Consider the following 22,284-nt stretch of genomic DNA (forward strand, 5'->3'; position numbering starts at 1 on the left):
GCTGATAACCTTTTACAATACAGGTAGTCTTCAACTTGTGACTACAACTGAGACAATCTGTTGTTAAGCGAGATAGTTGTTAAGTTGTTAATTGCATTGTGCTCCATTTTACAACCTTTCTTGTCACCGTTGTTAAGTGAATCCCCGCAGCTGTTCAGTTGGTAACACAGTTGTAAAGTGAATCTAGCTTCCCCATTGACTTTGCTTGTCAGAAGGTCACAAAAGGGGATCACGACCCCAGGACAGGTCATAAGTACATGCCAATTGCCAAACATGCAAATTTTGATCATATGACTATAGGGATGCTGTAACAATTGAAAGTGTGGAAAACAGTCAAAAGTCACTTTTTTAGTACCACTGGAAGTTTAAACAATCATTAAATGAATGGTTGTAAGCTGAAGATTACCTGTAGTTTTTTTTAAAAAAAAAACAAAAGCAAAAACTTTCTCCACTGAGATGACCTCATGATAGATTTTCTTCTATGTATTGCTTTCTTGCTCATCTTGGAAGTTAAACAGGTTTGCATCCTAGTTTATCCTTGGGTAAAGCACCATAGGTTAGCGATCACCAACCTTTGTTGCTTGGCAGCTCACTTGGTGGGGGAGGAACTGGGGTGTGCAAGCAGTGGGCTGTGTGAGCAGCTAGACTCATGTGAGCAGTGGACCAGCATGCGTGTGTGTGTGCAGCTCGACTGCAGGTGGAGCTGCATGCATATGTGTTTGTGCGCCAACTTACTATTCATGCCAGTTGACCTGCATGTGTGTATGTCTGTCCACCATTGACGCGGACTGGTTGCAAATAGGCCACAACCCAGTAATGGGCTGTGAAGTGCCTGCCAAAGGGACCATCTTGAGAACAATTTCCCAGAATGTTGGAATAGTTTTCTTGTATTCTATTCAACAATTACAGCAGTGGAGTCAGTAGATGGCAATATTTGTAAGTTTCCTGGTTTTATCTATGGTATACTCTATATCTTTTCTCTATATAGAAAGCTTCTTGTTTCCTTCTAACAATTAAGAAGTAAACCACACGGTGACTGTGCATTTGGTTTGTTCTATAAGGTTATATAAACAGAATTTCTAACAAACAGTAAAGAATCCATTATGCTACTAGAAAAATTAAATTCACTTCATGGAACTCATCAGGAGTCAAACTTAGTTTGCTTGAGCAAACTTTTGCCAAGATTGAAGGAATGGGCTAAATTATTGACCTTAGGAATGTGTTGCACTATTCATTGCTTCATGGATTTTTTTCATTGTTCAAGTCATACTATTTTCACTGGTTTCAAGCACAGCCAGAAAAAACCTGGAATTAACAACTGTTATCTCCTGTGTTGATCCTTTACACTTTATTTACACTCTTCCCATCCTCAGAGAAGGAATCGTGACTTTCTTTTTCAGCCAGGTCTTTAGCACTAAATTAGTAAAGATTTTAGCAAGTGCTTTTACTGGACCTCTGACAGTTAGCTGCCTTGAGGATTCTGTGGGTGGAAATGATGGCATGGATCGAAACCTATGTATAAGTTCCTAATAGAGAACTTAACATAATATTTTTTGATAAAATAATTTTTAATAAAATAATTTTTGGCAGCTGCCAAAAAAAGCCAACACAGTTCTAGGCTGCATAAACAGAGGGATAGAGTCAAGATCACTTGAAGTGTTAATACCACTTTATAATGCCTTGGTAAGGCCGCAACTGGAATACTGCATTCAGTTTTGGTCGTCACGATACAGAAAAGATGTGGAGACTCTAGAAAGAGTGCAGAGGAGAGCAACAGATGATTAGGGGACTGGAGGCTAAAACATGAAGAACGGTTGCAGGAACTGGGTATGTCTCATTTAATAGAAAGAAGGACTAGGGGAGACATGATAGCAGTCTTCCAATATCTCAGGGGTTGCCACAAAGAGGAAATCAAACTACTCTCCAAGGCACCTGAAGGTAGAACAAGAAGCAATGGGTGGAAACTAATCAAGCAGAGAAGCAATTTAGAACTGAGGAGAAATTTCCTGACAGTTAGAACAATTCATCAGTAGAACAGCTTGCCTCCAGATGTTGGATAGCCATTTTCTGGATCAGTATAAGATTTCCTACCTAGGCAGGGGGTTGCACTAGAAGACTTCCAAGGTCCCTTCCAACTCTGCTATTGTATTAATAATGGAACTTGGTTGGAGCTTCCTAACTCCCTCACCTTGTGTTAAATGGTCCAGTGAGAAGCAGGTGAAAAAAAATGTATCCTGTTATTTCAGGAGCAAAACTAAAGAGTTGGCAGTATTTGAGCACAGGTGTTCTCATAGACCTCTTTCACAGCATAATATTTACACTGTGGTGGAAAATAGCTTGATGTTGTAATGTTATGTTTATCTATTCCGAAATAAGCCTTATTACCCCAGGCCGCATGAATAGGATTGTAGTATGAACATAGCTAGTCTTCGACAATTGAACCCTACATTTTCATTATTAAGCGAGACAGTTGTTAGGTGAGTTTTGCCCCATATTACCACCTTTCTTGCCAGTCAGCTGCAGTTGCTAAGTTAATAATACAGTTGTAAAGTGAATCTGTCTTCCCACTTGACTTTGCTTGAAGATCTCACAAGGGGATCATATGATTCTTGGACACTCCAGTTGTCATAAATGTAAGACAGTTATCAAGTCTCTTATTTTTGATCATGCGACCATGGGGATTCTGCAATGGTCATCAGTATGAAAAATGGTCCTAAGTCCCTTTTTCAGTGCTTCAACTTGTCTTCAAGTGGTCACTAAAGTAATGGTTGTAAGTCGAGGACTACCATATTTTTCAGAGTATAAGATGCACTCCCCCCCCTAAAAGAGGATGAAAAATTGGGTGCATCTTATACGTCAAATGTAGTCGTTTCCCCCCGCCAGCCCTCACCCTTTGGCCGCTGCCTCCCAGCAATTTGCCTCCTTGCAGCAAACAGCAAACAGCCTGTTTAAGTTTCAGCTTCAGCACAGCTTGATTAGCACAAGCAACTGAGTGTGGGTTGGATCTCCCTCCCGACCATCAGCTATTTCAAGCTGTGGGAATTCCCATTGCCTAGTGCCGCCTCCGTGCACCCTGTTTTCGGCCTCCATGCACTCCATTTTCCGCCCATTCCGATCCCTGCGATCTGGAATGGGTGGAAAATGAGGTGCGCAGAAGCCGAAAAAGGGGCGTGAAGAGGCTGAAAATGGTGCACGCATAGATGGCAATAGGCTATGGCAATCCCTGCAGTCTGAAACAGCTGATCATCCTGATGCCGATTCAACCAACAATAGCTGCTTGTGTTAATCAGGCTGTGCTGAAATTGAAATTGAAACATGATGTTTGCTGCAAGGAGGCAAGTTGGTAGGAGGCAGAGGCAGCTTTTTTTACCCTTGTGCTAATCAGGCTAAACTGAAACTGAAACAGGCTGTTTGCTGTTTGTTCAAGGAGGCAAATTGCAGAGAGGCAGAGGTAGATTTTTTTTCTTGTTTTCCTCCCCAAAAGCTAGGTGCATCTTATACTTCGGAGCATCTTATACTCCAAAAAATACGGTACTTGTCTCTTATTCTTTATATTTTAAAAAATATTGCTTTTCTTCCCACTCAGGTCCTCAACCTCTTTATCGCTCTGCTGCTGAGTTCCTTCAGTAGCAGCGATTCCGAAATAGAAGCTGATGACCACAAACCTGAGCCTGGAAAGTCTTTAGCACTGATTCAGACGGGGCTGCGATTTGTTAGACTTTTTCTGTGGGATTGGTGTTGCCATGTCTTCCTGAAGAAGCTGAGGATAACAGGCCCAAAGAAAAAGAACGAGACAACTGCCATTGAAAGGTCCTGTGATTCTGAACATATGAAAGAGATCTCGGAGAACTTTGCTAGAAAGGAATCCTTCGGGAATTGGGATAAACTTCCGTGGGATAGAAAGCAGGAAGATTTCGTGACAGATTACACGGAGATTCCCACTATCCCCCTGGCTGAACTGGAGACATTAAGTGTTGAGGACAGTGACCTTTGTACCCTGGTAGGAAACCATTATCCTAACTTGCGGGGGGAAGGGGGAGATTACCCCTATAAAGTATAATTAAACAATTGGGGAAAATTTCTTTCTATTTTTCATGTGGTTCTGTATCGGCTTCCTTTTTTGTTGTCATGTACCAACCAAATTTTCTATTAGTAGTTTTTAACTTTAGGAGGCATCTGAAGGGATGAAACAGGTTAATCTGTCTGTCTGTTCTGTTCGGTTCGGTTCTATTCTACTCTATTTTCTATTTTATTTCTACACACACACACACACACACACACACACACGTATAACTGCATGTGTGTATGTTCCAGCATAATTCTGGAACACCTCAAGCAATTTCAACTTGGCACACAAATGACTTACTCTGTGGAAAAAAACACTGTGAGGTAAGACACCCCTAACACCTCTCAGGGTGAGTGTTCTGCTAAGATAAAGCCTGTTGTGCCTTAAAATGACTTCTACTGCACTGCCGTAAAATGGCTTTCTCTGTACAACGCAGAGAAGTTGCCACGGCAACAGCTTCACAGTACTGCACAAGGGGGCCCCCTCTGGTAAGGGGGAAAATCCAACATTAGAAATTACGTTTGGTCTGGACATTTTCCCCCTATAAATAAATACCCAGGCAACGCCCGGTTATCAACCAGTTGGTATTAAAATCTCTTTGCCAGGATAATACAATTGAAAAATAATGATTTCAAGTAGCCTTGTAATTACAACTATAATTGGGATCAAATTTCTGCTGTTAGACAGGGCAATTGTTAAGTGAATCGTGCCTGATTATATGTCTCTGTTTGCCACAGTTGTTAAGCACTTCACTGTAGTGAATCATGCAGTCATTAAGTGAGTCTGGCTTCCCCCATTGACTTTGCTTGTTGGAAACTGTCAGGGAAGATTGTCTATGGGGATCATGTGACCCCAGGATGCTGCACCCAGCATAAATACATTCCAGTTGCTGAGCATCTGATTTTTGATCATGTGATATAGGTAGCCTTCAACTTATGATTACAATTGAGCCTCAAATTTACATTGTGAAGTGAGAAATTTTGCCCCATTTTATGACTTTTTTGACACGTCTGTTAAGTGAATCACTGCAGTTGTTAAATTAGTAACAAGCTTGTTATGTGAATCTGGCTTCCCCCTGGACTTTGCTTGTCAAAAGTTTGCAAAAGGGGGAGTTACTTGACCCTGGGACCCTGCAACCGTCATAAATGTGAGTTAGTTGTCAAACATCCAAATGCAGATCACATAACCTTGGGGATGCTGCAGCGGTCTTAAGTGTGAGAAATGGCCATAAGTCCCTTTTTTCAGTGCCATTGTAACTTCGAATGGTCACCAAACGAACTGTTGTAAATCGAGGATTACCTCTATTGCACCAGTCATAAATATGAGAACTGGCTGCAAGTCCCTGTTTCAATGCAGTTGTGACTTGGAATGATCGCTAAAGAATGGTTGAAGTTGAGAATTACCCGTATGTAACTTGAATAGCAACTAGGACGTGGTGGCTCAGTGGCTAAGACGCTGAGCTTGTTGATAAGAAAGGTTGGCAGTTTGGCAGTTCAAATCCCTCGTGCCACATAACGGAGTGATCTCCCATTTCTTGTCCCAGCTTCTTCCAACCTAGCAGTTTGAAAGCATGTAAAAATGCAAGTAGAAAAATAGGGACCACCTGTGGTGGGAAGGGAGCAGTGTTCCGTACACCTTCGGTGTTTAATTATGCCATCCACATGACCATGGAGATATCTTCGGACAGCGCTGACTCTTTGGTTTTGAAACAGAGATGCACACTGCCCTCTAGAGTCAGGAATGACTAGCACATATGTGCAAGGGAAACCTTTACCTTTACCTTTAACTTGAATAACAGACACTGGGAAGAGATGAGGGATTTCTCTCATTTTACTATATATCTGAAGTGGTCTGGAGTCTCAGCTGGAATGCCAGCAGCCTGGTTCGAGATCCGAGTGCCACACGATAGGATGAACTCCTGTCCTCGTCTCAGCTCCTCCCAACCTAGGAATTGCAAAGCATGTACATGTGAATAGATAAATAGGTACTGCTTCAGTGGAAAAGTAACAGCGCTCCGTGACACCATGCTGGCCACATAATCATGGACATGTCTTTGGTCAGCATTGGCTCAACCGCCTTGAAACACACTGCCCTCTAGAGTCAGCAACAATTAGCAAAATAAAATCTGCTGGAACTCCTTTATTTTTATTTTTTATTTTTTTAACTGTATTTATGATCCTCTGGAGGAATAAAAATTTGGGTTCATGTTCTGGCCCAATTCTCAAATACGACAAGCTCTTTGTATTTAACAAAACGTTCTCTTTATTAGGATCACCAGTGTTGCTCTCTCACAGCAGACTACAAAGTCCTGTGGAAAGTGACGCTCACTCCCTTTCCCCCTGAACTGAAAAAGGTGTCTCTTTTTCTCTCTCCCCACACTTGCAATGGAAGTCCTGGAAGGTACTCTTGCTTTCTTCCAGCAGCAAGCAGACTCTCTCTCTCTCTCTCCCTCCCTCTCTCCCTTCCTCCCTCCCTCCCTGCCTCCCTCTTTCTCTCTCTCTCCCTCCCTTCCTGTCTCCCTCTCTCTCCCCCCTCCTCCCTCCCTCCCTGCCTTCCCCTCTCAGAAGTCGCTGCAGATACCAAGAAGAAATCTGATAATTTCCAGACAGGATTTGGAAGTGCATGCTATCAGTGGCTGGTTGGCAAGGAGATGAATAGTTGTCTACTTCACCTATTCATCTCCGCCCCTGCCTTTTACCCCCAGAGCTAGGGCAGGGCTTCACTAGCAGCAGTGGCTCTTCCGTCCCAAGGACCTGCCCATAGATTTCCACTACTCTCCTCTGCATTCTGTACATCTGTGTGTCAGGCACTGGACCCCCTGTTCCTCCTCTTCCTGATCAGCCACCTCCAGATGTGGGGACTGTTGACTGTCCATCTGATGGCTGATGGACGATCCAGGCTCTGCCTCTGTTTCTATCTCTGACAGATCCATTCCCTCTTCCCCCTCGGAGTTCTCAGGTTGCCTTGATACTGACCCTGATTCCCACACTTCCTCCTCATCCTCTGATTTGGCTGCTAGAAGGACCCGTGGCCAATAGTTCAACAGACTTTTTGAATAATCCAAATATGGCTCTAATATGCTTATACAATACAAAGCAATGCATGTTTCATGGCCAAAGGATGTGGATGACATAATTTACTCTTGTATGTTCATTACATTCATAATATTTCAGATTATACGTTTAAGATTTTGTCATTTCTTTACTGCTTTTAATACCATTTTATGGTATTGGGATGGAACTTCTTAGCATTAGAGGAACATGAACAACAAAATATTTCGGCGAAGCAAACTATTTCTTGGCTGTCTTTTTCTAGGAGAACAATCTGCGAAAAAGGAGAGAAATAGGCCAAGGCCAAAATCGAAGACTTTCTTCTCAAGTTTCTGAAACTACAAGTATTTGGTCTTTGGAAGTTCCCAAGGTAAATCTAATAAAAATGATTGAGATATCTTCATTACTTGCTGAGAAATTGGTATTTTGCATTCTCTAAAATTTGACCAGAGAAGTTACCATTCTTAGGTTACTCTTAAAAAAGGGTTCCAGATTTTTTTTGTCTCGCCCCCTTGGCATGCAGTGGGCCCTTCTGGTAAGCATGGAAAGGCAGAACTGAGTTTGTGTGTGTGGGACAAGGGGTCCCCCACATGATACTTTACTACCAATTGTCGGGGCAAGCAGCTTTTGAATTTAAAATCCAAGCAAATAGCATCCGTTCTTCAGAGGTATGTCATTTGAGTGGACAATAAACCCCGTAGGAACTCTAATTCTATAAACTCCAAATACTCTCAGTTCAGGGCACATTGTCCTATCGTAGCAACAAGGAAAACATTGAATAAAGCTTTTTGCATTTCACTCATTCATTTGCTTATTTATGTAATTGACTGTCGACACATGATTCAGGGCAGCCCATGAAATGTACAAACAATGACTCAATGTTGGAAAACCTTATAATGAAACACAGTATAAATATGTCAGTTACAGTAGGAAATACATATGTACATTCAGTAGCTTGCCTCCAGAAGTTGTGGGCGCTCCATCACTGGAGGGTTTAAAAAGAGATCAAGCCGCCATTTGTCTGGAATGGAATATGCCAAGGTCTCCTGCTTGGACTAGATGACTTCCAAGTTTTCTTCCAACTCTGTTATTCTGTATTTTGCACATGGGCAGTTTGGGGCAGTATAATGTCATACAGAACCGAAAGTAGAATATCTCCAGATCCAGATAGTTCTCAAATCATGTTTTTCTTGTGGTTTACAACTTAATCCATGGATAAATTTCCTATGTATCATAGAAAATTTTCTGCATGCTACTTGGAGATCTCAAAGCTGTGTTAAAAAGTATGTTGAGTTTCAGCCCTTTTCTTTTCCTACCATGAATAGAATGTTCCTGAATAATGTGTTGAGCTGCCTTAATTCCTCATAAGTTAATTTTGATTTTTCTTTTCTCATATCCAGAGATCAGATTATGATACAAGCTGTTCAGAAATCAGCACAGTGGATCAGAGATCTCCTATCCTTCACATGCCTGAGATCAAGAAGGAACCTCAGGACTGTTTCCCACAAGGTGAAGGCCAAAGTTCAAAGTTCAATGCCTTTATTGTTATTATACATCATGTATACAATGAAATTGGTTTGGCCTCTACTGGTGCAGTCCGCACAAAAATACAAGACAACATGAATAATATAAAGAATAATCCTTATACAAGTAGTTAGGAGAAAAAACTAGTCATATGTTTCCATATGTACATCATATTCTGTGCAACATGTACATTACTCTAGTGCAAGGGTCCCCAAACTTGGCAACTTTAAGACTTGTGGACTTCAATTCCCAGAATTCTCTAGCCGGCACACACTTCCACAGCATAGATGGCTGGAGAATTCTGGAAGTCCACAAGTTTTATAATTGCCAGGTTTGAAGACCTCTGATCTAGTGTATGATCTTATATCATGGTAAATACATATTACACACTACACTGGCATCAGTGAAATTCATCTTATTAATCTGTTTGTGGTACTATATTGCATTTAGGAGTTTGACAGCCTATGGGTAGAAGTTGTTTTTAAACCTGTTTGTCCAGCTGACTATACTTCGATGTCTTCTACCCGATGGTAAAACTGAAAATAGACAGTGGTCAGGGTGTGAATCATCTCTGAGTATCTTCCTTACTCTGCTAAAGCAGCAAGACCTGGTAATGTCATCCAGTGGTGTTAGGGGGCAACCGATGGCTTCTTGTGCTGAATTAGTCACTCTCTGTAGTGGTTTCTTGTCTGTGGCTGTTAAACCAGTGTACCATGCTGTTATACAGTATGTGAGCACACTTTCTATCCAGCTTTCTTGGCAGAAAATTAGTCCAGTTAAGCAAATCTGTTGAAATGTTGATCAATGGCAGTCATCCTTCTTGGTAAATGTGGCAATTTCAATATTGTGGTTCACCCAGATTATTATTAGTATTATTTTTATTCATTAAACATGAAATTGAACATTTAAAGATGTGTCCCAAATACTATTGACTTGTTTTTTGCCCTGCGGAGCCTTCAGGGAAGCCTCCTGAAGCTCCTGAGTGCTCTGGAGGGCTAAAACCGCCCTTACGAGCAAACCGGAAGTGACTCCCATTTTGCTCGTATGGTCATTTTTTATCCTCTGGAGCTTTCAGGGAAGCTTCCTGAAGGCTCCGGAGGGCGAAAACCGGCCCTATGAGGAAACCGGAACTCTGTTCCTGAACTTCTAGTTTGCCCATAGGGCTGGTTTTTCATGCTCCAGAGGCTTCAGGGAAGCTCCTGAAACGTCCGGAAGGCCTCCGGGTGGGGGGCAGGGGACACTGTTTTTGCCCTCCTCGGGCTCCTAAAAAGCCTCTGGAGCCTGGGGAGGGTGAAAAAAGTGTGCTAAAAATGTGTGTGTGTGTGTGCATGTACGCTGGGTCGTGCACATAGCTTTATGGCTGTGGCACGCCTGCACACGACCCCCCCTGCGCTCCCCCTGCTTTTGGCAATCAAGCCAAAAAAGGTTCGCCATCACTGACCTATGTTCTATGACTGCCAAAAAAAAAAAAAAAAAGACCCCAGGAATGGATTGGGTCCTGATCCATTTTCAAGAACTAACCATTACTATGTTCTTTATTTCAGTCTTCATGAAATTGTTTCCATGCTGCAGAGTGAATACAGATAAATTTCCAGGCAACACTTGGTGGAGATTTAGAAAAACCTGCTACAAAATTATCAAACATAATTGGTTTGAATCCTTCATTATATTCATGATATTATTGAGTAGTGGTGCTTTGGTAAGTTTACTATACTTTGAATCAACTCTGATTTTCTTTACCTTCTGCTGTTAATAAGATATTAATAATACAGATACTAGACTAGACTGGAATACGGAATACAGAACAGAACAGAGTAGGATATAATTCTTTATTGGCCAAATGTGATTGGACATACAAGGAATTTGTCTTTGGTGCATATGCTCTCAGTGTACATAAAGAAAAATAATATAGAATACATTCATCAAGAATAAAAAGATACAACAGTGATAGTCATAGGTTACTAATAAGTAATCAAATTATACTAGTGATGAAAGAAATGACCTGGGTTCGGCTCCAAGTGGGGAAAAAGACACTGGAGATATGGAGGCTGCTTGGAAAGATGGTTTATTGGTGGACAGGACCACATGGCTTGAGCCCTGAACAGAAAAGGTGATCACATGCTTCAGTGTTGGTGGAGAAAAAGAGAAGAAAGGACTGAGATGCTGAGTTCTCTGGCCTTTGATCTTGAGCTTGTATTCTGATTGGTTGTCAGACTCCCATGGGGCTATGCAGGGGCAACTCTCTAGGCTGCGTTTTGAATCCAGGTTTGGTTGAGTTCTTAGATGCCATCCCCCTGGAGCTGAAGAGGAGAACTCTTTATTATGTAAAGTGGACTAGCTTGGCCTTCTTAATGGGCCATTGACAAAGTGGGGATGGGCAGGAAGCTACAGGGAGCTATTCCGACTTTTAAAACATGTTTCTTTCTTTTCACATCCAGATAAATATTCTGCCTTTTCAATATTTCCTAGGATATTTCATTTTTCTGGGAGAGGGCTGGGTGATAGCTTCCTACACTAGGAAACAACAGAACAATATAAATCATAAAAATACAAGAATAGGGTAGAGTAGAACAGAACAGCTTTATTTGGCTAAGTGTTATTGTACACACACGGAATTTGTCTCCAATGCATAAGCTCTCAATGTACATACTGTACAAACAACAAAGTAATATAATCTTAAGATAAGAGAAGGTAGATGAAAAGATGAGAAATACCATAGCAATAAATCCCTACTACATGGGTAAATATTAAATATACTTAGACATAGGGCAATACTTAAGGATTATGTGTTCAGCAGAGTGATGACAGCGGAGGGGGGGGATATTTGTGTCTAGCTATCTTGGCATGCAAGGGACAGTACAAGGGACACGGTGGCTCAGTGGTTAAGATGCTGAGCTTGTCGATCAGACAGGTCAGCAGTTCGGCGATTCAAATCCCTAGCGTGTAATGGAGTGAGCTCCCGTTACTTGTCCCAGCTTCTGCCAACCTAGCAGTTCGAAAGAATGTAAAAATGCAAGTAGAAAAATAGGGACCACCTTTGGTGGGAAGATAATAGCATTCTGCATGCCTCGGGTGTTTAGTCATGCTGGCCACATGACCACGGAGACGTCTTCGGACAGTGCTGGCTCTTTGAAATGGAGATGAGCACCGCCCCCTAGAGTCGGGAACAACTAGCACCTCAGAGAGGGTTCGCAATTTGGGAGTCCTTCTGGACCCACAGCTGACTCTAGAACACCATCTGTTGGCTGTGACCAGGGGGACCTTTGCCCAGGTCCGCCTGGTGCATCAATTGCGACCCTACCTGGATCGGGAGGCCCTTCAGACAGTCACTCACGCCCTTGTGACCTCAAGACTGGATTATTGTAATGCGCTCTACATGGGGCTGCCCTTGAAGAGTGTTCGAAGACTCCAATTAGTCCAGAATGCAGCCGCCCGAGCGATTGTGGGTGCACCAAGGTATACCCACGTTACACCTATCCTCCGCGAGCTGCACTGGCTACCTATTAGTCTCCGAATCCACTTCAAGGTGCTGGTTGCTACCTATAAAGCCCTACATGGCATCGGACCTGGGTACCTGAGAGACCGCCTCCTGCCGATTACCTCTCTCAGACCAATTAGATCGCACAGGTTGGGTCTCCTCCGGATTCCATCTGCCAACCAATGACGGCTGGCGACTCCCCGGGGGAGGGCCTTCTCTGTTGCAGCTCTGGCCCTCTGGAACGAGCTCCCTGTTGAGATCCGGACCCTTACTACCCTCCCGGCCTTCCGCAAAGCCACCAAGTCCTGGCTGTTCCAGCAGGCTGGGGGGAGCTGAGAAGCATCTACCTCCACGGAAATTGTGAATGTTGGTTTTGTTTTTAATATGTTGTCTTTGTCTCATTTCCCCCCTTTCCCTTGTCTTTTGTGAGCCGCCCGGAGTCCTCCGGGAGTGGGCGGCATACTAAATAAATAAATAAATAAATAAATAAATAAATAAATAAATAAATAAATAAATAAATAAATAAATAAATAAATAAATAAATAAATAAATAAATAAATAAATAAATGTGCGAGTGGAACCTTTACATTTTACTTTATCTTGGCATGCAATGCCTTATCTTGGCTTCCTAAGGGGAGGAGTCAGAACAATTTTGTCCAGGATGTGAAGGGTCTGCAGATACGATATTTGATTTTATTATAGTCTAAATGACATCTGATTTATAATTCCAGATCTTTGAAGACATTTATCTCGCTAAAAGAAAGGTCATAAAAAAAATTCTCAAGTATGCCGATGTATTCTTTTTCTGTATCTTTTTCCTGGAGATGCTTCTCAAATGGGTGGCCTATGGCTTTACAAAATATTTTACTGATGGCTGGTGTATTCTTGATTTCTTTATTGTGTGTGTGAGTACCATATATTTTCTTGTTGGGCCCATTGCTGCAATGTAGAAATAGGAAAAGTAGTTTCTCACATAGGGAGCCTGAGAAAAACCATTCCCATTTCCTATATCTAACAAAATGAAGTTCAATGTAGAGAAAAGTAAGGTGTTACACTTAGGAATCAAAAACAAATGTTCAAGTACTGATTAGGTGAATCTTGGCTCAATAACAGTCAACTGCGAGAGGGATCTTGGAGTCCTATTAGACAATCACTTAAATATGAGTCAGCAGTATGCGGCAGCAGCCAAAAGCAGCCAACACAGTCCTAGGCTGCATTAACAGAAGGATAGAATCACATGAAGTACTAGTACCACTTTATAAGGCCTTGGTAAATCCACACTTAGAATATTGTATTCAGTTTTGGTCGCCACAATGTAAAAAAGATGTGGAGACTCTAGAAAGAGTGCAGAGAAGAGCAACAAAGAGGATTAGGGGACTGGAGGCTTATGACCGTAGGAAGAACAGTTGCTGGAATTGGATATGTCTGGTTTAATGAAAAGAAGGACTAGGTGGGACATGATAGCAGTCTTCCAGTATTTGAGGGGCTGCCACAAAGAAGATTCTCCAAATCACCTGAGAGCAGGACAAGAAGCAACGAATGGAAACTAATCAAGGAGAGAAGCAGCCTAAAACTAAGGAGAAATTTCCTAGTAGTAAGAACAATCAACCAGCAGAACAGATTGCCTTCAAAAGTTGTGGTTGCTCCATCACTGGAGGTTTTTGAAAAAAGACTGGACAATCATTTGTCTGAAATGTTAGAGGATCTCCTGCTTGAGTCGAAGACTAGAGGACCTCCAAGATCCCTTCCAACTCTGATGTTGTATGATTCTATGATTCTAAGCTAGTGAACGCAATAAAAGGAGAGAACATTAACATGGGGTGGGGATGGGGGTGAGGGAACTATAGAGCAGGGCTTTCATAGCAAGCATACAATTGATATTTGCTAAACATCTTAGCATGGTTTTTCTAGAAAGTAAACCAGAATTACAAGTTGTCTTTTTGCAGTTCAATTGTACTTTTCCTGTTTTTCACAGGTTTCTTTGCCTATGTCGAGACGTATATCAAAGACAAGACAGTGTGACAGTAATATCTCCACAAAATCTCTAAGAACATTGAGGGCCCTCAGACCTCTTCGAGCACTGTCTAGATTTAAAGGAATAAAGGTATTAAATCTTCTCCTCCCCCCTCGCTCCCCTTCCTTCCTTCCTCCCCCCTCCCTCCCTCCTTTTTTCTCTCCTTTCCTCTCCTTCTATCCTCCCTTTCCTCTCCCCTCCTTTCCCCCTCCCTCCTTCTTTCTCTCCCTCCCTTTTTTCCTCCTTCCTTCCTTCCTTTTTTCCTCCCTCCCCTCCCCTCACTCCTTCCTTCTCCCCCTCCCCCCTCATTCGTTCCTTCCCTCCCTCCTCCTTTCCCACCCTCCTTCCTTCATTCTCCCCCCCCCCCTTCTCTCCTTCCTTCTCTCCCTCCCTCTTCCAAAGATTATATTTCAAATACTGTAATGCCTATATTTTGGAACTAGATATTGTTTTATTTCAGATGAATAGGACTGACGCATTGTTTCAGCCATGGGTCCTTCTCTTTCTGCTTTGAGTATTGCAGGAATATTAGAGAACATTTAAGATTCTAAGGAAGATTCTAATGAAAAACATTTGCTGCTACCCTAGTCAAATTCAGCCATATATTTGAATAATGCTGCTTTACCTAACATACTTCATTTTTAGATTAGGAATTTATTATTCAAACTACTGCCCTGCGGGGTGGGGGGAAATCATCCTCTGGATACATAGCAGCACCTGCCACCTTGTCTGACATGGTTTGAAACTTTTAACTCATGAATTCTGTTTTTTTTTTTTCTTTTGGCCCATCTGCTTTTCTCCCAGATTCTCCTGTTTTTAATGAAGTATAAGGAAAACACTTTGAAATTTCAACTGATCTAGAATTCACGGGCAAGTAAAGTTTGGGATGGACCAAGATTTGTCTGAGTCGAGGCACTTGGACTTTATGGGGAGACTATTCTACCAGGACAGAGTTTCTCAACCTTAGCAACTTTAAGATGTGTGGACTTTGAGAGTACTCATTTGTTCAAAATACAGGTGGTCCTCGACTTGCAACAGTTCATTTAGTGACCGATCAATATTACAACAGCACTGAAAAAAGTGACATAACCATTTTTCACACTCACAACCGCATCTGCAATAGTCATGTGATCAAAATTCAGGTGTTTGGCAACTGACTCATATATATGACAGTTGCAGTATCCCGAGGTCACATGATCCCCCTTTTGTAATCTTCTGACAAATAAAGTCAATGAGGGAAGCCAGATTCATTTAACACTAAACAGCCGTGTTACTAAGTTAACAACTGCAGTGATTCACTTAACAATAGTGGCAAGAAAAATTGTAAAATGGGGCAAAACTCACATAAGAAATTTCTCACTTAGCAACATAAATTCTGGGCTCAATCAGGTGGTAAATCAAGGATGGCCTTTACTATTTGTCCTTGCAATGGGAATTGATTGTGTATCTCGATCTTTCTTTCTTTCTTTCTTTCTTCCTTCCTTCCTTCCTTCCTTCCTTCCTTCCTTCCTTCCTTCCTTCCTTCCTTCCTTCTTTCTTTCTTTCTTTCTTTCTTTCTTTCTTTCTTTCTTTCAGGTTGTTGTGAATGCCTTGGCTGGCGCTATCCCTTCCATTGGAAATGTGCTTCTTGTCTGCATTGTACTTTGGCTCCCATTTAACATCTTAGGAGTGCAACTGTTTGGAGGGAAATTTTCATGTTGGGACGTTGAAAATGAGAACAGTTGCATTAATATGACCATCAACTTTAATCATGTTGGGAATGGGTACCTGGCACTCCTCCAAGTGGTATGTTTAATAAAATGGATATTAAATATCTTTGAAATAATAGAAAATACTTGTAGCTCGTGTTTTAGATTTTGATAGTTGTTTGCTCTCCAAGCTTGTTTCAACTTAGTTTCTGAACGTTTTGTTACCAGACTAGGTAACATCATCAGCAGGATTTTCTTGTCCTGTTCTCTTTAGCTTATAAATGTCTTGTGTGCTAGTGTGGTCAGTTGGTCGTGTGATTGGTTGTTCTTTTGGAGCTATATTTAATATAGATATTAAATATCTTTCGTAAGATGTGTGCAGCCAGAATATGTTATTAATAGCTAATTGTGGGGAAATTTGCTTAGGGCGCAAAATCTATGAGGAGAGCTTTAAAAAACAGGGCTGGGGGGAAAAAAGACAATTAAAATATCCTTGTCTATTTGGACAAAGTCCAAACACAATTATTTGTGTTTACACAGCAGTGTAGAACAGTTAGTTGATTATGTTTAGTAGCAGCATGATTGGCTTCTGTAGTTATCTAAACCCAGTATTCACGAAATAGAGAAATGAATCTTGTAGGTGCATTATAAATAAAATTAATAATAGTCATAATTGATTCCCCTAACTTTAGCAGTAAAAATATAGACAACATTACCTAATAAAAAAGGAGTTGAGTCTTGCTGCCTTGAGCAATTTTTTTTTCCTTTTACATATCATGGAAAGCATGATTCTCTTAATTATTCCTTTGTCCCTCGTCACCTCAAGACTGGATTACTGTAACGTGCTCTACATGGGGCTGCCCTTGAAGAGTGTTCGAAGACTTCAGCTAGTCCAGAATGCAGCCGCGCGAGCAATTGTGGGTGCACCTCGGTACACCCACGTTACACCTATCCTCCACGAGCTGCACTGCCTTCCCATTGGTCTCTGGACACGCTTCAAGGCGCTAGTCGTTACTTTTAAAGCCCTACATGGTATCAGACCTGGTTACCTGAGAGACCGCCTCCTGCCAGTCACCTCCCAAAGACCTATTAGATCCCACAGACTAGGCCTCCTCCGGATTCCATCTGCCGGCCAATGTCGGCTGGCGACTCCCTGGGGGAGGGCCTTCTCTGTGGCTGCTCCGGCCCTCTGGAACGATCTCCCCATTGAGATCCAGACCTTTACTACCCTTCCGGCCTTCCGCAAAGCAACTAAGACCTGGTTGTTCCGGCAGGCCTGGGGCTCTTGAATTATCCAGCCCCATCCGATGTTATAACTGTTGCTGAATTTTTAATTGTTGTTTTTATTGTACCCCCTTCCCTTTCTTATTGTTAGCCGCCCCGAGTTTTTCGGGAGTAGGGCGGCATACAAGCCAAATAAACCTATAAACCTTGTCAACCCAGTATTCGCGAAATAGAGAAATGAATCTTGTAGGTGCATTATAAATAAAATTAACAAATAGTCATAATTGATTCCCCTAACTTTAGCAGTAAAAATATAGACAACATTACCTAATAAAAAAGGAGTTGAGTCTTGCTGCTTTGAGCAATTTTTTTTCCTTTTACATATCATGGAAAGCATGATTCTCTTAATTATTCCTTTGTCAACCAGGTGGGATGGGAGAACTAAATAGATTATAGATTAGATTTTATAGATTTATTAATATTTGTAGGCCGCCCTTTTCCCTGAGGGGACTCAGGGCGGCTCACATAAAATAGGGGAAGGGGAGATACAGACATTAAGATAAGACATATAATAAAATAATAAACAACATACATTCATCATTCGGGAGGGGAATTATCCTTGTCCCCAGGCCTGACGGGCGAGCCAGTTCTTCAAGGCTGTGCGGAAGGCCTGGACGGTGGCGAGGGTGCGAATCTCTACGGGGAGCTCGTTCCAAAGGGTCGGGGCTACTACTGAGAAGGCCCTCCTCCTTGTAGTTGCCAGCCGACACTGGCTGGCCGATGGTATACGGAGGAGGCCTAATCTATGTGATCTTATTGGTCGCAGGGATGTAATTGGCAGAAGGCGGTCTCTCAAGTATCCAGATCCACTGCCATGTAGGGCTTTATGGGTGACTAATAGCACCTTGAAGCGCATCCGGAGATCGACAGGTAGCCAGCGCAGCTCGCGGAGGATAGGTGTTATGCGGGTGAACCGAGGTGCACCCACAATCACTCGCGCGGCCGCATTCTGTACTAGCTGAAGTCGCCGGATGCTCTTCAAGGGCAGCCCCATGTAGAGCACGTTGCAGTATTCCAGCCTAGAGGTCACAAGGGCCCGGGTGACTGTTGTGAGAGCCTCCCGATTCAGGTAGGGTCGCAACTGGCGCACCAGGCGAACCTGGGCGAATGCCCCCCTGGTCACAGCCATTAAATGATGGTCAAACGATAGCTGTGAGTCCAGGAGGACTCCCAAGTTGCGAACCCTCTCTGAGGGGTGTAGAATTTGACCCCCCAGCCTGAGTGATGGAATATTGGTCGAATCTCTGGGAGGGAAACACAACAGCCACTCGGTCTTTTCTGGGTTGAGCACGAGCTTGTTAACCCTCATCCAGTCCATAACAGCTTCGAGGCCGCGGTTCATCACGTCTGCCGCTTCATTGAGTTGGCACGGGGCGGACAGATACAGTTGAGTATCGTCCGCATATTGATGGTATCTAATCCCGTGCCTGCGAATGATCTCACCCAGCGGTTTCATGTAGATGTTGAATAGTAGGGGGGATAAGACCGAGCCCTGAGGCACCCCATAAGTTAGGGGCCTAGGGGACGATCTCTGCCCCCCCACTAACACCGACTGCGACCTGTCCGAGAGGTAGGAGGAGAACCACCGCAACACGGCGCCTCCCACTCCCACCTCCCGCAGTCGTCGCAGAAGGATACCATGGTCGATGGTATCGAAAGCCGCTGAGAGGTCGAGGAGAACCAGGATGGAGGAATGTCCTCCATCTCTGGCCCTCCAGAGATCATCGGTCAATGCGACCAAAGCGGTTTCTGTGCTGTAACCGGGTCTGAAGCCTGACTGGAAGGGGTCTAGATAGTTTGCTTCCTCCAAGGACCGCTGGAGCTGGAAGGCCACCACCTTCTCAACAACCTTCCCCAGAAAGGGGAGTCTTTGGGAGTCTGTGTCTCTATTTCTATCATCAAAAGAAGCAGATGGATCAATGAAGTCAATACTGTCGTCGCTTCTTAATTTTCTGTGATCTTTCATTTCAAATTCAAATTCTCTAGCCCAGTTTTAATATTTGGAGTAAATAGGGCAAGAAAATTAGATGCTTAAAGTAACAGAATAATAAATAAGGTGTGGGAATAATAAAAATACAGTAAGGGAAAAGTAACTCCATAGTTTTATATTTCTAAGTTTTGCCCAAGAAAATCGAATGTTTGTTATCTGCACCTATTAAGGGTTTTGTATATTTCTAAAGAAAAAAAAGCAATGAATTTTGTTTTAAGTACAGAAGATGTCCTATAATGGCAGACCGGGGAAAGTTTGCAATGATTTTTGAGAACACAGTAAAGTCTATCTATATAAGACAAATCAAGGAGAAAAAGCATAGAAAAGTTTAATAAGTTGGTTTAATAATATCTCCGTTTGTTTTTTTTCCCCCAGGCAACATTTAAAGGCTGGATGGACATTATGTATGCCGCGGTAGATTCAGCTAGTGACGTAAGCTGTAAAAGAAGTTGCTATATATCTCTTTTTTTCAGATATCTTCCTGTTTCAGTTAGCAATCTTGTAATACTGTCCCTAAAACTATAGTTTTCCAGCTTGAGCATCAGAGACGCTATGAGATAATATTAGCAGATTTTAAAAGCTGGTCAACATTGTGGCAAGAAAAACAGTAAAGAATTGACATTAATCAGCTGACATTGTTTAGGCACAGGTTTGGGATTAAGTACTAGAAAATAAGAATATTCAAATTTGGTTTAATGATGAACAGGATCATATGGTTTGAGGTCCTGGGCAAAAAGGAAAGAGATTCTAAGAGTGCCTGGGATTTTATGCCCTCTGTGGGCTTTTGAATTTGAGCTTGTATTCTGATTGGTTGTCAGACTCCCATGGGGCCATGCAGGGGTAACTTTGTCTTTGAGTCCAAGGCTTGGTTGACTCTTAGTCATGCCTGCCACATGACCATGGAGACGTCTTCAGACAGCGCTGTCTCTTCGGCTTTGAAATGGAGCACCGCCCCCTAGAGTTGGGAATGACTAGCACATATGTATGAGGGGAACCTTTACTTATGCATTATGGGAAGTTCAAAGGAAAGGATCCTAAAAGGCTTGAATGTTGACTCAGCAGCCATCAAGGATTAAACGTTGTACAGGAGCTTAGTTCCATCTGAGCAGCTAGCTTGTTTCCTGTAAAATTAAGCATCTTGAATTAAAGAAGAGTAAATAGCTCATTGACTTTTCCACAAGGAAAAAATAATTTCACTGAGGCTTTTGAGCCAGGAAGTGTAGATGTCCTTAGACCGGGGGAAAATGCAAACCAAATGGTATTGTTTTGCATTAGCTTTCCAGATCAGGGCAGATGCCAGTTTTGAAAGCAGTTCCTTTGCAATGCTCTTCTGGAGAGCGATTCCTGTGAGGGGTCCTTGGTGGTCTCTGAGCTCCAAACTAGGCAACATCATCAGTGCTAGTCATTTTGCATATCCTGAAGAAGGGAAGTTGAAATCCAGAAGAACGATATTGATCATCTGTATCATATTAAACTTTTTTTTTTCTTATTTCAGAATTCCACCCAGCCATGTTTTGAAAACAACGTATATTCATACATTTACTTTGTGGTTTTTATTATATTTGGATCCTTCTTCATGCTGAACCTCTTTATTGGTGTGGTTATCGACAATTTTAACCAGCAAAGAAAAAAGATAAGTATCTAACATAAATAAACAGCCAAGACTCATGAAGACAAACAGTTACAAGCGTTTAAAGTATATCCAATGGCAGTGTGTCGTTGTTGTGTTTTACGGAAGACATTGTTGAAAATCCTGGGAAAGATTCATATAGAAAGGGAATAATCCACAAAAGCTAATCCGTCTTGCTCTCATTTAATATACAGATTGTCCTTGATTTACAACCACAATTAAGCCCAAAACCCATGTTGCTAAGTTACACATTTGTTACAGTCATGATATTCTATTTTCTTCACTACCGATTCGGCAGCGGGAGCATGCATGCACAGACGTCCCTTGATGACGTCTGGGCGGGTGAGCAGAGCCTTGCGCTTCCACCACTACTGGTAGCATGCCACCCCTGGTTTGTTATCTGAGTTTGGACTCATTTTATGATCTTTCCTGGTAAATTGCTTAGTGAATCACTGCGGTTAATAAACACAGTTGTTAAGTGAGTCTGGCTTCCTCATTGACTTTGCTTGTCAGAAAGTCACAAAAGGGGGGAATCACGTGACCCCAGGATAATGAAGCCATCATAAATAGGAACTGATTGCCAAGCGTCTGAATTTGGATCATGTGATCCTAAGAATGCCTAAGTCATTTTTTTCAGTGCTGTTGTAACTTCGGATGGTTGCTAAACAAACTGTTGTAAGTCAAGGACTACCTGTATTGCCTTACCACTTGCGCAATCCTAGTTAGAAAGTCTGCAGAAAGACAGGTTGGGTTAACCTTTTGTTGCAAAACCAATGAGACGTTTTGAGGCGCCAGATTATTAGAACTGCCTCAAAGGACATGATCATCTTATTTCCATAGATTGTGCAAGCAAAACCTTCTGCCCCAGGCATGACTCTTTTAGTGGTCACTTCCTTAACTCCTGGAGCCCATAGGTGTCCTGAGATGCTCTTGGCCTGGTTTCTTAGTAACCACCATCAATGGTTCACTTACTGGCAGCACTCTCTTTAGTAGCTTAGGTAGCACATTTATTCTCTAATCTTTTAGGCCATACAGTTAATCAGATGACATGTCCTAGAAAATCCAAACAGAAGCCATATTTTAGTTTAGACCGTGTCTTTTTTTCACGAGAGTCACAAAGTAAATTAAGCAGCTCCAAGCAACAGAAGTAACAAAAGTAGCTCTAAGTCACTTTGACTTCTAAAAAAAGACAAAAAAGGAATAAAAATGACTTTATGAAGTACACAAAGGGATTACGAGAAAAAAGTATTTCATTTAAAGAACCACAAAGTTTTATTCTTATTATATCATAATTATGACTAACTTTTTAGAACTCTAGGATAGTCGTACCCAAATTCAGGAACTTGTTTTCAGTTAAATTAAAGAGTGTATTTTAGAAGAGAATGCGTTCCTCCATCTTTAAGACGATAAATATTCAGGTTGTAAAGAGCTTTGTCTTTTGAAATTCTATTTATTGGTACTAGCTGTTTAGTTTGGCTTTGAACAATTCTTGTCTTTTGAACAGAGATAAATAGATGCAGATAAAAATTATACTTTAGAAATTTAATAGCAATGTTGTTA

General features: G+C 42.0%; 1 protein-coding gene across 1 annotated transcript in view; it reads left to right on the plus strand.

Moving 5' to 3' along the window:
• Positions 1-22,284, plus strand: part of LOC116520660 (sodium channel protein type 5 subunit alpha-like) — a 62,342-nt gene that overhangs the window by 33,205 nt on the left and 6,853 nt on the right. Inside the window, exons 11-19 of the mRNA XM_032234942.1 lie at positions 3,587-4,000; positions 7,382-7,486; positions 8,517-8,625; positions 10,185-10,339; positions 12,850-13,059; positions 14,136-14,222; positions 15,708-15,917; positions 19,470-19,526; positions 20,590-20,731. Coding sequence (XP_032090833.1) covers positions 3,587-4,000; positions 7,382-7,486; positions 8,517-8,625; positions 10,185-10,339; positions 12,850-13,059; positions 14,136-14,222; positions 15,708-15,917; positions 19,470-19,526; positions 20,590-20,731 — 1,489 coding nt within the window. The remainder of the gene's footprint in view (positions 1-3,586; positions 4,001-7,381; positions 7,487-8,516; positions 8,626-10,184; positions 10,340-12,849; positions 13,060-14,135; positions 14,223-15,707; positions 15,918-19,469; positions 19,527-20,589; positions 20,732-22,284) is intronic.

The sequence above is a fragment of the Thamnophis elegans genome, chromosome Z (assembly GCF_009769535.1).
Source record: "Thamnophis elegans isolate rThaEle1 chromosome Z, rThaEle1.pri, whole genome shotgun sequence".
NCBI lineage: Eukaryota > Metazoa > Chordata > Lepidosauria > Squamata > Colubridae > Thamnophis > Thamnophis elegans.